At 34.1% G+C, this 14,196-nt stretch overlaps 2 protein-coding genes across 2 annotated transcripts; both read left to right on the plus strand.

Moving 5' to 3' along the window:
- Positions 1-109: 109 nt before the first annotated feature.
- On the plus strand, positions 110-3,573 carry LOC118348949 (the record flags this gene model as incomplete). The annotated part of the gene is made up of 5 exons (XM_035691553.1): positions 110-433; positions 909-1,011; positions 1,248-1,366; positions 1,950-2,126; positions 2,405-3,573. Coding segments are annotated over 5 exons (1,560 nt in total), but the record flags the coding sequence as incomplete, so codon positions are not given.
- A 5,740-nt stretch (positions 3,574-9,313) lies between these two features.
- Positions 9,314-11,053, plus strand: LOC109001972. Its single transcript, XM_018979506.2, has 2 exons — positions 9,314-9,768; positions 10,377-11,053. Exon 2 carries the CDS (start codon positions 10,388-10,390, stop codon positions 10,877-10,879), a length of 492 nt encoding a protein of 163 aa, XP_018835051.1. The 5' UTR covers positions 9,314-9,768; positions 10,377-10,387; the 3' UTR covers positions 10,880-11,053.
- The last annotated feature ends 3,143 nt before the right edge of the window (positions 11,054-14,196 follow it).

Consider the following 14,196-nt stretch of genomic DNA (forward strand, 5'->3'; position numbering starts at 1 on the left):
TTTTTTTTTTTTTTTTTTTTTTTTGGGGGGGGGGGGGGGGGACGGATGGACAAGTTTTGTTCAAAGGTGCCAGAAGCAGTAGTTTACTTTCTACGGTTTCAAAGCATAATTTACATTTTTTACATATGCCCTGGTTTTTCTGTTTGTTTCTCTTCTGCAGATCTTAAAGCCAGCTTTCACAATTTTAGTTGACCACGACATGAAATGTTTTCTCTTATTGATTCGTGGGACCCATAGTATCAAGGATACTCTTACGGCTGCTACTGGGGCTGTTGTACCTTTCCATCACAGCGTTGTGCATGAGGGAGGAGTAAGCAATTTGGTTTTAGGTTATGCGCACTGTGGGATGGTTGCGGCTGCTAGGTGGATTGCAAAGCTTGCTACTCCTTGTCTTATTAAAGCCCTTGGTGAATATCCTGGTTATAAAATCAAGGTAAATCCACGAGGTGTAATTGTTCTTATCCTATGCTTATGTATTAAATCAATAAATAGGCTTTGCTACAAGGATAAGCTAAAGTGGCACATGATTTAGTTATTGGTAGCTGAAACAGTCTTGTATTCTCCTTGTTTCAACCAAAGGAGCTAATGTTGATGCATGATACCATAGCTTCCGGAAAGAGAATATGGTTTCATTAGAGCGTTTTAATACCAATTACTCTTGTTCAATCATAATATTTTTGTTATTAATGTTTGTTATTTCTCTCATCCTGCTCCTGCTAACTATCTCAAGTTAGTATTTATGCTCCTGAAATTTGAAAATTTTTGAGTGGCCCCCCTTGAACCTGCAATGAGCTTAGAAGCATTTAATTGAATATTTATATGGTTTACCTGTTTGGTGGGTGGCTTGTTCCAGTACTGATTATATCTTGTTAAGATATCTACTTACGGCATTCTTTGGGTTCTGACAGATAGTAGGGCACTCTTTAGGTGGAGGCACTGCAGCACTTCTAACATATATACTGAGAGAGCAGAAAGAGTTCTCAAAAACCACCTGTGTTACCTTTGCTCCGGGTTTGTGTTCATTATAAAATTATATTCTGGTATTGTTTTACTTTGAAAACTTCATATTCTGTATTATTTACTTTGAAAACTTCAGGTTCTGATTTCTCCTTATATCCAGCCAATAGAATGTTAGCTATGTCATTTGTTGTTGTTTTCGTTCTAATATTTGTAAAGTTAGATTTCCTAAATTTGCATGTTGCTTTATGACATAGCTAGAGGACTCACAAAAGTATTATCCCATGCAGCTGCTTGTATGACGTGGGAATTGGCAGAATCAGGCAATGACTTTATTACTTCTGTTATAAATGGAGCAGACTTAGTGCCTACATTCTCAGCTGCTTCAGTGGATGACTTGCGTGCTGAGGTAATCTTAAGCTGTATACTTAGTTCTAACGTCTGTCTTGCCTTTAAGATGGATCATATTTGGGTATTCATTTTTATACTACCCTTGTATCTTATCGTATGATCATGGTTAGATGTGGCATCATTAAATCATTCTGACGTTGCTCAGAGGTATTGGTCTGGGTCTGGGGTAATATTGCTTGGTTTTTTAGTTGGAGAGGACTAATTTGCACCTGGCTGGTGTAGTATGGCTTGTCCCAATGTAGGTTGTTTATTGAGTATGTTGGAATCCCCATAAACTTCATGCCTCATCATGGTCAGAATGATACAATGAAACTAAATCTTCGTACGAAAAATGAATCCTGCAACACTTTTTCTGATCCCAACTTATCCTGCTCTTTGTTTGATCTATTCACTTGAGATGTTTATGTCACGATGCATGAACTCTAGCTACTCTCATCCATGTTAACAACAATTACACGAGGACTTGGGTGGCCTGGTTGCTTGGTATTTGATACAATATTCACCCTTTTGGTTCCTTTATATCCTTAACTGCATGATCCATCTTATACAAGCGTTTTTCAAAAAGTTATTTTATTTTACAGGTGACTGCCTCTGCTTGGCTTAATGATTTGAGGAATCAGATTGAGCGTACTAGAATTCTCAGTACTGTCTATAGATCTGCTTCAGCACTGGGTTCTCGTCTTCCATCCATTGCTAGTGCTAGAGCAAAAGTTGCTGGGGCAGGGGCTATTTTGCGCCCAGTTTCAAATAGTACACAGGTAACTCCTTTCTAGTATACAAAATTAATTTCCCAGTGCATTTTATTAATGACATTACCTTTTCCTCTGTCAAGCCGTACATAATACTAGTTTGTTAGCGGCAAAAAAATGGGGGCATTTTCAACCAAGCAGCCATTTATTGATCCTTTTGACATTCTGGGCCTTGTTATCTTCCCTTGCAGTTAATAGTCATGAGTACCTGAATTTACTTGATTTGCTGATTGGTTTAAATTACACTATTTTATTGAACCATTTTCTTTTGCTTGTCATGTCTACAGGTTGTGATGAAGAGAGCTCAGAGCATGGCTCAGGCGGCATGGACACGTCCTACGCTTCACTTGTCTTCTTGGTCATGCATGGGTCCCCGTCGACGGGCCACAGCTGCTCATATGACCTCAAAAGAGGAGGGGAGTTCTCCTGAATCTTCCTCTACTAATGTAGAAGCTTCTGAGCATCTTCTTTCATCCCCTAAGAAGACCGCAACCACAACTGCCCTTGAAAGCATTGAGCTTCCTGTGTCTTCGTCTGTAGGAACAAAATGGGCATCAGAGATTGAATGTTCTTACTCTGATGAAATAGGTCCAGATGCTGATGGCAATGCTGATCTCAGTGATGGTGAGGATATAGTTAGCCATAGTAGTCACGAAGACCGCATGACTGAAGTTGAGTTATGGCAACAACTTGAGCATGAGCTTTATGATCGGACAGAAGGTGAGGAGGTTGATGTGGCAAAGGAAATAAGAGAAGAAGAAGAAGCAGCCATTGCAGAGGTAGGTGAGGACCAGCCAGAGAGCTCTACACGAGAAATAAAAGAGGCACACAGATTTTTCCCTCCAGGGAGGATTATGCATATTGTTACCCTTCACTCCGATGGTGCAGAGTGTGAAAGTGATGGTCACCCTACAACCAGTGACTTGGACAATGGGCGGCTAGAAGAGACAAAGGTCGGGATTTTCCTCACTTCAAGATCACTGTATAGTAAACTGAGGTTGTCACAAACCATGATTAGTGATCATTTCATGCCGGTCTATAGAAGGCAGATTGATAGATTAATCAAAGAATTTGAGGAGGAAGGTATCGTTGATGACCATAAGACTGGAGAAGTAGTTTTATAGGGAAAAGGATTCTTCCAACAAATAGTTGTTAATAAGAACAATAGAAAAAGGAACCCTAATTGTTTACCTCATTGGTTTTGAAGGCTGGCTACCTAGACAGAGTAGTAGTCCATTGCTTTGCTGCAGTGTGGTGGTAGAAAGCCACCAGAGTCGGATTCCTTGACTGGTGAACCATGGAAACGGTATCATTTTTGCTGCTCTGAAAATGATGTTGGAAGGTCATCTCGATTACGTATACAGCAACCAAAATCGCAGTCTCTGTATATTGGAGTTTTGAGGTCACGAACTTACTCTTTTATTCTCAATTGATTGATTCGATTTGATGTTTGTCATTGTTCTGACAGTATCAATTGTGAATGAGTAATGCTAAGTACAAGTCTTAAATAGATAAGTTTCATACAAGTTTTTTTATAAAAAAGTGGGTCATTCTAATAAAAAATATATTTTCTTACACTTTTTTAAGGTGTGATATACTTTTTTATAAAGGCTTGTATAGGGATTGTCTATTTAAGCCCTGTACAAATCGTTTCTCATTGCGAATTTTAACTGCTAATACAATTTTCATTTGGATGATTGCATGAATATGTTTTGTTGTAACTTGCTGGACTTGTTTGACTCCTCTAAATGGGAAGTTCCCCACGGCTGTGCCGAGCCATATATGAACGTAAACCAATCAAGAAACTCGGATCTTGAACAAGAAATTCAATATCAGTGACAAGTTTTCTCATGCTGAATACGTGTGCAGGGAAAGAAAAAAAAAATGAGAAAATAGAAAGATAGAGAAAATAAGAGTAAACCAAAAAGATGGGTTAATTTTACGCCCATGGGGGGCGATTAGTAAAGTGTCATGTGTAGAGATAAACAGTAACTTATATTTAAGATAGCAAAGTGTGTCACCGATATTTAACATTAGTCATATAAGATTATTATTTAGGAACAAACTAAATTATTAAAGTCACTTATCTAAACCTCTCACTTGAGTTCTATCGGACTTAAGTGAAAGATAAAAATTAAGATAGAAATAGCCATGTAAGATTTTTTAAAGTAAATAATAAAAATTAAGTAAATAAAGATAAATTTTTTTGTTGAATCTAAGATTGAATATTATAAAGTCTCTATAATATAAATAAAAATAGTTATGCGAGATTTGTTATATTCATTCTTAATTGTTAACTTGATGGTAATATATATATATATATACTTAATAATAAAACTAATCCAAACAAGTTAGCCAGTAGAAAACTTGATAGCTAGTGAAAAATTTAACCACCAACGTAGGTCGGCCCTGGAGACGGAGTACATATTTCGCCATAAATGAGCACATGATAGGTTGCAGAGCAAGCATCCACATTAGCTATCAGAATATGTCTACAAATTAAGACCGATATCTTCACCAATGATCTCTTGCTATTTTCCTTTACTAATGAAGTTTCCAGCCACAAATCAAAATGCGCTTTCGTGGCTAAATTGGAATCTCTCTGTTAACGTTGTTTTGAATGCGTTAATTGGTCCAATCACGATAGTTGTACTTGTTGATATGAAACGGATCTTTTCCTAAGCATTTAATGTGATTCTCATGTGTTGTGTCCAATAAGATAAGCCATTTCGGATTGGCATGAAAGCAACGAATGCAACTCTCTGCCTGCAGCGATTTTGTGCCTCATTTTGCTGCTCTTCAACAAGACCTTCGATCGAAATCCCTGGCCACAAGCAATTTCCCTGAGAAAAAAAGAAAAGAAAAAAAGAGCATTCCCTAATTATGCAGATCACAAACATACTGTTTGGTTAGTAGAATAATAAATCCTGATATTGGGATTATAAAAGGAGTCCACTTGCAGCCAAGTCTCTACCACTCGACCAAGTAATTAAACAACAATATAATTTTGATTTGGCTTGCAGACTATATAAGTTTTAGTAAATATTTCATATTTTTTCTGGGCACATATTATTATTTTACAAAAATAAAAAATAAAAAATAAAAAAGAGCCACTGCATCCAAATTCCAAAGTATATGTGATAATGATAGTTACCAACATGTTTACACAAATTTATTTTATTTTTTAATTTGACTGATGATTGCTATTAAATAACCACTGGATCAATCATGGACCACATCAAACTTGTAAAATTTCAAGAGTTATCACTAAGATATTCTGTGCATTTATTACAACTTAAAACACAAGCTTGTGATTGTGCAGTTACCAGCCAGCCCCCCCTACCTATTTCTTTGAGAAATGTTGAGTTTTATTTGTTTGGTTCCGTAATTTATACGAGAAGAGATTAGATATTTTGTTAAAATTTAAATAAAATATTATTAAAATATAATTTTTATTTTAAAATTTAAAAAAATTAAATTATTTATTATATTTTGTATAAGAATTCGAAAAAATTATAATAATGAGATGAGATAAAATAATTTTGTTTACAAGACTATAACTTTCCTATAACTCTTTCTAGATCCTTAGATTATTAGATGCTCTAAATTTTATTTATTTATTGCTGTTTTCGACATATAAATCAATTCCTAACGATATCTTCAATTTGATCAGTTGACAAATATATCTTAAAAAAAACACACCCACACACAAATTAAGCACGTGATACAATTATCATCATGTTGATCTAGACTTGGACCTCTGTGAAAAGGATAACCATGTCTGTTAGTAGCTTAGCTGTAAGCAATCGAAAGTAATTTCTCGAAAAAAAAAAAAAAAAAAAGTCCCCAGACGAACAATAATACATTTTTGCCACGTGTCTTTTTTTTTTTTTTTCCCTTCTTTCTAATTTTTTCACCTTCCAATCTAGTACTTATAAATCTTATTTGAGAAACACAGCTTCCTTTTGAACACAGAGGAAGACAATAATCATTTTACATCAAAAAAGCACAATACCAAATCATGTAAGGAAAAATTATGATTGTTTAATTAGGACCCACTTGGTAATTATCAAAATGAATAATGTGTGACACGTCAGCCAAGATCATAATGCCATGTCAAATTTAGTTTTCAATTAATAACCACGTCACCCGCTAGACTTTTCACCGGAATCCCCATTAATCAACACGTACGTAGGAATGCAAATTGGCCTTGGTTGACCAAAGTTCAAGCTAAGCACGTCCGCTCTTCTTTTCCTCACAGAATAAATGAAAAAAAGTAATAAAGATAGAAGAGCACAACTTTTTTTGGCGGGCTTAATCATGTGTTCATACGTTAGGTATACCAAGAATCAAATCCCATTAATGTTCAAACTATATAGTACCTGACAACTTTTCCTGCTGTCAATTTAGAGCATTTTCTTTCAATTTCTCATAAAATTTTTTATAATTTAGTTAAAAAATATATTTTTAAAAATTTTTTTAAAAATTTTACTCATATTTCAAAATTCTCTATCTCATTCTTTATAATTTTTCTATCTTATTAAAATAATATTTCTTTATTACTTTTTTCTCTATTAACTACTCAATATTTTTTCTTATATTTTAAACTATTACTCTAGTAAATATTTTAAACAAAAAATTCAATTTTTTTTTTTTTTGTGGATATGATAATATTTTTAAAATTATTATTTACAAGTATAACAAATATGAATATGAGAGAAAGTGTAGATGATTGAAAGAATAATTTATTTTATGTATTAGAATAAAATATTGATAAAAAATGATTTAAGAGATGAATAGTAATTTTCTATTTTGATCACAACCATAAAATAAACCTTAAATTATAGGAAATTCGGTGCTTTGGATCACCAAATGTGAATGCTCTAAGGTCCCCCACATACTAGATAAAACATTGACAATACGGTGCCCTCACACATGCATGTTTAACGTGCATGAGTGTGAAACATGGATGATCAATGACACGCGATCGATAGATGATCAAGATGTGTACATATTTACACAAATGTTCAAAATTGATGGGGCATAGAGAGATCATGAGCATATACATAGAGCTTATTTTTTGTGATGTTGCAAAAAATGAGATCACTATTCATGTATATTCATGTTGTGGTGGGGGAATGATGGTATGGTGGGTGTTCCTCTGTCTGTCATGCATGGCAAAGAGATGGGGGGGTGGGGATAGTGCATGTCCCTTTCACGAATCGATATGAGCAATAATAATTGAAATGATCTCTTTTATTTCCTCTGGCAATTCTTGGTCCATTTCTTTTATATATATATATATATATATATGCATACATACATAGAACAAAAGCATATGTATTTTGATTGCGACTGCTCGGATTTTGATCATCAAATCAGATATTGGAGAAGGAATTGCCACCGAGGGATGGTGGGGACTGATGGAGGAGAGGGTTTGCGTAGGGTGCACTGCTTTGCAACATCAACCTCAATAATGAAAGGCGTGATCATGAATTATATCAGATTGGTCCCTCATTTTTTTTCTTTGTTATATATAAGAAAAAGTTGATATGTTTCAAAATGTGTACCAAAACCTCCTTCATTAATTAATTGGCATCGTAACTCTTCCGCCCATAACTTTAAATTACTCTATTTGAAGTGACACGAGTAATAATATGAAGCAAACTTGTGCAGACCCATGCATATATATATATATATATATATATTTACGTACGTCAATCTCATTGATCTCGATATTATTTTTTGGAGAATCCATGTGAATTGTTCAATCCAAATAATTAGGAATAACTCATGTGACGTGTCAATTAGGCCTTGGAGAAGGTGATGATCAAGCATGCATGCATGCTCAATTAAGAAACTATTGACCAATTAATGCCCTCAAATACCATTGAGTTGATCTGTTACTTACAAATTAATTTATAATGTACTGTCTATTGTACGATCACATTAATTATAAAAACTCCTAGACGTGAATTTTTTTTTTTTATATTAATTATTGTGGTGGGTTTTTATATTAATAATGTTGTTGATCAACGATGTGTCAGTAAGCATATTTGCACGTTAATTTTTTAGTGCAGAATTTAACTCATTCCCGGTTGTTTTAAGAACTTCAATAACCACACAAATTCAAAGAGGAGTTAAAGATTAAAGCGAGTTTGATATAGAAACGATTTGATTTCGTTATTATAATTTTTTTAAATTCTTATATAAAATATATTAAATAATTTAATTTCTCAAATCATAAAATAATAATAATATTAAAAAATAATATTCTAATAATATTTTATTTAACTTTCAATTTTTAATTAAAATCATCTCATATCATCTTATTATCTAAATAAAGCCTAATTAGAAGAATAATATTATATATAATTTTAGTGTGTAAATCTCTTGCATTCTATTTTAAAAAAATGATATTCAATATTAAAAAAAATTGATTTTTAATGTGAATTTTATATTTATTTATTTATTTTTAAAAAAAGGCACGAAACTTACACTCTAAAATTACCATTATCATTTCTCTAATTAGGATATTGTGGCGATAATTAGCTTATTGAAGTACTCAGGCAAGAGTTAATTCAAATTAGGAAAGGATAAATATAGATATAAGTCATTATTAGAAGTATTTATTTTGTATACATAATATGACATCATGTAGATTATATATTTTTTTAAATAAATGTTAAAAATAAGAGTTGTGCTATACAGAAGCCTCACACTCTGCATACCCATTTAAAAACATGTGATTTTACTTTTTTATACTCATATTTCATATTGAATTCAATATGAAATATGAGGATAAAAAAGTAAAATCACATATTTTTAAGTGAGTATGTAGAGTGTGAGGCTTATGTTTAGAATTTTTCTAAAAATAATCAATTAGAAGTAGTTATATAGTGAGTATAAAGTATGTACTGTTATAATAAACTTCTTTTTAACATTAATACTCAATGAGAAAATCTGATTTATGGAATCTCCTAAGCTGTAACTTACACGTGGCAACTACAGATTGTCAATAAATAATCCAAAAAAAAAAGGAAGAAAACCTCCAAACAGCACATATTAGCTTGAATGAGACAACATAATGATGATGATGCTTAGCTGGCAATACAAGATCGACGGCCAGAATCCCCCGAGACCAAATGTTGCTGATGTGGATTATACCGCAGTCCACTCCTTAAAACTTCAATCATTGGGCTTCTCTCTCCTCAGAAGTTCTCTCTCTCTCTCTCAGCGACTCTGTCTCTCTCCCTTTAAAGCCTCCACTATTCTATTCATTCCGTTCATGTATCGTTAAGAGGCGGATTTTGTGGAGGAAACAAAAAGCAATCTCTTTGTTTGCTCGTATAAGATTTGGGTTTCTTCGAATGTTATCAAAAAACAGGTAAAAAAAAAAAACAAAATAGAGAAAAACCTTGGGTTTCTTTGAGTTTTTAGGGAGATCATTGGAGAAAAGCAATCTGGGCTTGTTCGGATTCTCGAGGTTTCTTTTTTGAAATGGTTTTTCTGCGTGAGATTTTCGTTGCTGACGAAGATAAGGTTGAAGGAGAGTGGGAGAAAGAAAGGTAATACATACAGGGCCAGAGTGGCAGAAGTAGAGAGAGAGAACGAGAAGTGTTGGGATTTGATTCTCTGTCTGCTTTTGCTGGTAATTCTCATTAAAGTCCTTCTCTCTATCTGCCATTGAATATCAGTTTTCTATGGATTTGATGAAAAATGACTCGTTTAGTGTTCTTTGGTATTTTTGGTTGGATTGATTGTTCCACTTTTTTACTGTGTTCCCTAAAATAAAAGATTGTGTTCGATTTCATTTGGAATTAAATGTTTCCTATTTCAAAAGCCATGGACGTAGTTTATTTTATTTGGAGTATATATCATATATGTTGTTTCTTTGATAATTCATTTACTGAAAAATCCGAAAAAGTTTTTTTTTTTTTTCCCTTTTTCATAGAACAGGATTTCTTTAGAGAGAATTTGACAGGAAACTGCTTGTTTCTAAATGAGCTTTCCAATTCATCTTCATTTCCTTTGTTCTTTGCTTCTAAAAAAAAACTAGTTTTTCCTCAAAACAGAAACAGCCTTACATATTAATCCACAATCAAGTTGTTGGTTTTGTGAAAACCATGCAAACATCAAGAAAAGAAGTTCCTCTTTATTTTTATTTTGCTCTGTTTTCTCACCAGCCAAACATCTAGAAGGGTGGGAAAAAGAAAACATGTTAAAATAAAAGTACTCAAAGTTTATTATTGTTTGCAGGGCCATTGGCAATGTCTGCAACAATAATCAGTGATACCGTGTTAATATCAGCCCCGGAAGCACAACCAACGGCAGCTTCTAATTTCATTTCCCAAAATGAAGTAGAATTCGCCGCATGCGACTGCTGTGGTCTAACCGAGGAGTGTACGCCGGCATACATAGCTCGCATCCGGGAGCGTTACCAGGGCAAATGGATATGCGGCCTCTGCTCCGAGGCCATTAAAGACGAGATCATAAGGTGTGAAAGGCTAATTAGCACTGAAGAAGCAATGACTAAGCACTTCAACTTCTGTAAAACATTCAAGTCCTCAGGATCAGACCCTCCTCCGAATCCTACATTGCATTTGATAGCGGCCATGAGACAAATTCTTAGGCGCAGTCTGGACTCTCCGAGGGGATTGAGGTCTGAACCAGCTAGTCCGGTGAACAGTGACCGGGAAATTCATGCTGCTCCTGGGTTTCCTAGGTCTGGCAGTTGTATTTCTAGTCTGTCTGGTCTATGAAGGTATCGAGTTGGGGTTGGAATGGGAGGGAACAACATAGAGATGAACATGGTGGAGTATAACTTTCTTTTGCTACAAAATAAACATCCTAAAAAGGAATAAAAGGTTAAAATGATTATTGTAGTTATCTGGTTACCACCTCAAAATTTTCAATCCAATGTATATATTCTTCTACTCTGTCTTCTCTAAATCCAGACTTCTTGCTAGTCGTGTATTATTTTCTGATTGGGAAAAGGAGAAATTCTAAAAACTATACGCGATAAAGGTTGCAGGATATGTGACTGATTAAGTAATATATACAGACAATTCATTTTTACAAACGCCTTAAATCCAATACAGAAAGTGGTAGACTTTTTGAGTCCAGGATAAACCAGTCCTGTTTGTGAATGCTTATGATGAGCTATCCTATTTGTTGGATCTCATAAAGGATTGTCGTTGGAAAGATGGATACACAAATGTGGATTTTTTTAATAATTTTTATTTTATTTATGACTCTCTTGAATAACATTGAATAACACTCAATTTGCATTAAAATCTGGGAAGCTCACTTTTACAGATAGCTAGCTTTGTTTAGCATGGATCGATATACCTACCTAACGCTGGGAACTCACTTTTGATGCTCTCGATCTGTACTGATGAGCAGCCCTTATATACTTTAAAGTTGCAAATCGTTTACGAGATTGTGCAGACGTAATAATTGAAGGACGTCACGGGTGCAAAACAGTAGGATAAATTATTCTGTAGTCAAAACATGACAAAAATGATTGAGCTGTGCAATTTATCTGTTTTTGTTGGACGAGAGTAATGTTAGAGAGAAGTCACTATAACAGTATACACTTTACTGCTTCTAGTTGATTGTTTCTAACACTCACTTGAGGAGATCTGTGGTTTACATAATGCCACATCATGTATGTAAAATAGATACTTTCAATAGTGACTTTTATTTATATTTATTGACTTTTATTTATATTTATTCTTGTTCAATACTTCTGACAACGGTTTTGCTCGTGAAATTTCAAACCAGCTGAACCACATTAATCTGTACAAACTCTTTTACATCTGAAACGGTACCGCAACTTATCAGAATCCGATTGATTTAACTATCTGCAGTGCAGGTAAAACAAGCAGCACGTTAAATAGAGTGATATGCTGTTTGAAAAGCATGTTTTTTCTATCCTTCGTATGTTATATCTGTCCCTCGTAGTCCTGTCCCTTTTTTTTTTGAAATTTCATTTTGACAATTATGGGTGTGGCAACAAAATGTGAGCTTGTGATAAAAGCTTTCACGAGATCTTAACAGGTCCTACATTGGAGATTGGCAGATTGCAGCATAAGAATCGGTGCCAGACAGCACTGGTGCTATATACGTGACTCTGCGAAGAAAGAAGGTTCCGGAATAGGATTCTCCGCCTTGTTTTGTCTTCGTAATGGGATCCTGTGCATGCATGGCCAAAACATGCATGCACTGTGTGGACCGAGGGCTTCTGTTTAGGTCAGTACTCACTCTGAGGAATGCGACAAATTGAATCGGGTTAGGAGCAGAGACACGAGTAGATGCACCATTTCATTCTTGTGTGGCTTCCCTGCTTCATTATTATCTAATATTTATTGATTACTCAGCGATCCTTTTTTGTGGTTCATCCTCAAGTTTACTGATCAAACCTTCCAGATTCTGACGTGTTTTGATCGAATTCCCTTCACTTTTAAATCAAGAGCTGAGCTTGAGGCAAAACTCGGTCATATCATGGAAATTAGCAGCACTTACATATTGAGTTTTCGAATATCTTTGAAGCCCTGTATGGCCTTAATTAACCATCCTAAAATTTATAGCTCTTTAACCGTTCTGTTTATAAGGTCCGGTTCGATTTTTCAGATGGTCTTGACCCATTTCTTCTCATTTCAATATCTAAATACAATTCAAATATAAATATTTTTTAATTTTAAATTTTCAAAATTTCAACTTTGTCATAAAATTATATTAAAAAAGAATATTATAACAATATTATAACTTTATAATATTTTTACTCAATTTGTTCTTTTTCATTTTCTAAAATCTTATAAAATATTTTAACTAGAACTATTTCATTATTTGTTGATGTCGTGTTTTGTGGACTCGGGTGGTTCCATGTTGATAGTGCTCGGGATATAGTGCTCGGATTCTTCCCTACAAGGAGGAGATGGAGACCTCGAGATCCGTAGTACCTCCGACACTCAAGTTAGTTTCGATATATGAGATGAAGAGAGAAATCAATAGAAAATGTATGTAAAATGTTAACCTCTTCATCGGTTGTAGGAGACGTTTATTTATACTTGTCGGCCTAGTCTCCATTGTAGTGGGGTGTTGCTATATAGGAGATCGGATATTTATGTCGCCTACTCGCCGTGCTATAAGGCACTTAGGTTTGATGTATGTGTTTCGAGCTCTGGATTGCATTGAATGCGACATGATTTATTCTCTAAGTTTCTCTTATCTCATTAATGCAGTTTGTCTTCCTCTCTAAATTTCTCTGTCTGTCATGTTTGGGTGGCGATATTTTTGATCGGCAAGCAAATCTATCCGTTGGTTATTAGTGGTTTTCAGGCTATCTTCCTTACCACACGTTTTGCTATGATTTTCTTATCTACTTATCCCTTTAATCTGAGCTTTTGATGTATACATGGCCCGGCCCGACCCGACTCGACTCTCATGTCTGGCCTGGGCCTGGATCTAACTCAAAGAATAACCTCATTCACATTATTATTTATAAATTATTTTATTATTATTATAAATTTTTCTTTCATCCTATTTGTATAACCAAAAAATATTTGCTAAACGGACGTAAGTGTACAGGTACGCGTAGGATCCAACTACCAAGTGAATATTCTACGTACCCAGCTAGGCTGACAGAAAGTACCATTTCAGATAAGTTCTACTTCTTAATCTCTGAAAATGGCGATCATTAGATTCGTTGAAAAAAAAAAAATTCTCCCAACAAGTTTCGACACTCTTCTACCAATTATAGATACCTTGTGTTTCCTACCTTCCCTGAAGAGCAATACTACATGATTTTTCAATCTCTACATATTATATTTTTTAAAATTTTTAATATTATTTTTAAAAATTTTTTTGAGTTTATTTTTTTAAACTAATTCAATTCTTCTATTTAATATTTATATATTAAATTTTTTATAAAAAAAAATTAAAAAAAATATGATGTATGAAAATTATATGAACAGTAAGAGGTTATCTAAATTTTTTCTTCCCTGAATAGTCTCGTCTACCTAATACAAAGATCATGCGCTTAAATTAATTTTATATATATGCATAGACGAAAATG

The sequence above is a fragment of the Juglans regia genome, chromosome 7, assembly GCF_001411555.2.
Source record: "Juglans regia cultivar Chandler chromosome 7, Walnut 2.0, whole genome shotgun sequence".
In the NCBI taxonomy this organism is placed as follows: Eukaryota; Viridiplantae; Streptophyta; class Magnoliopsida; order Fagales; family Juglandaceae; genus Juglans; species Juglans regia.

Excerpts from the sequence above, each read along its gene's own strand:
- LOC109001972 (XM_018979506.2), top strand. The coding sequence starts at position 10,388 with ATGTCTGCAACAATAATCAGTGATACCGTGTTAATATCAGCCCCGGAA.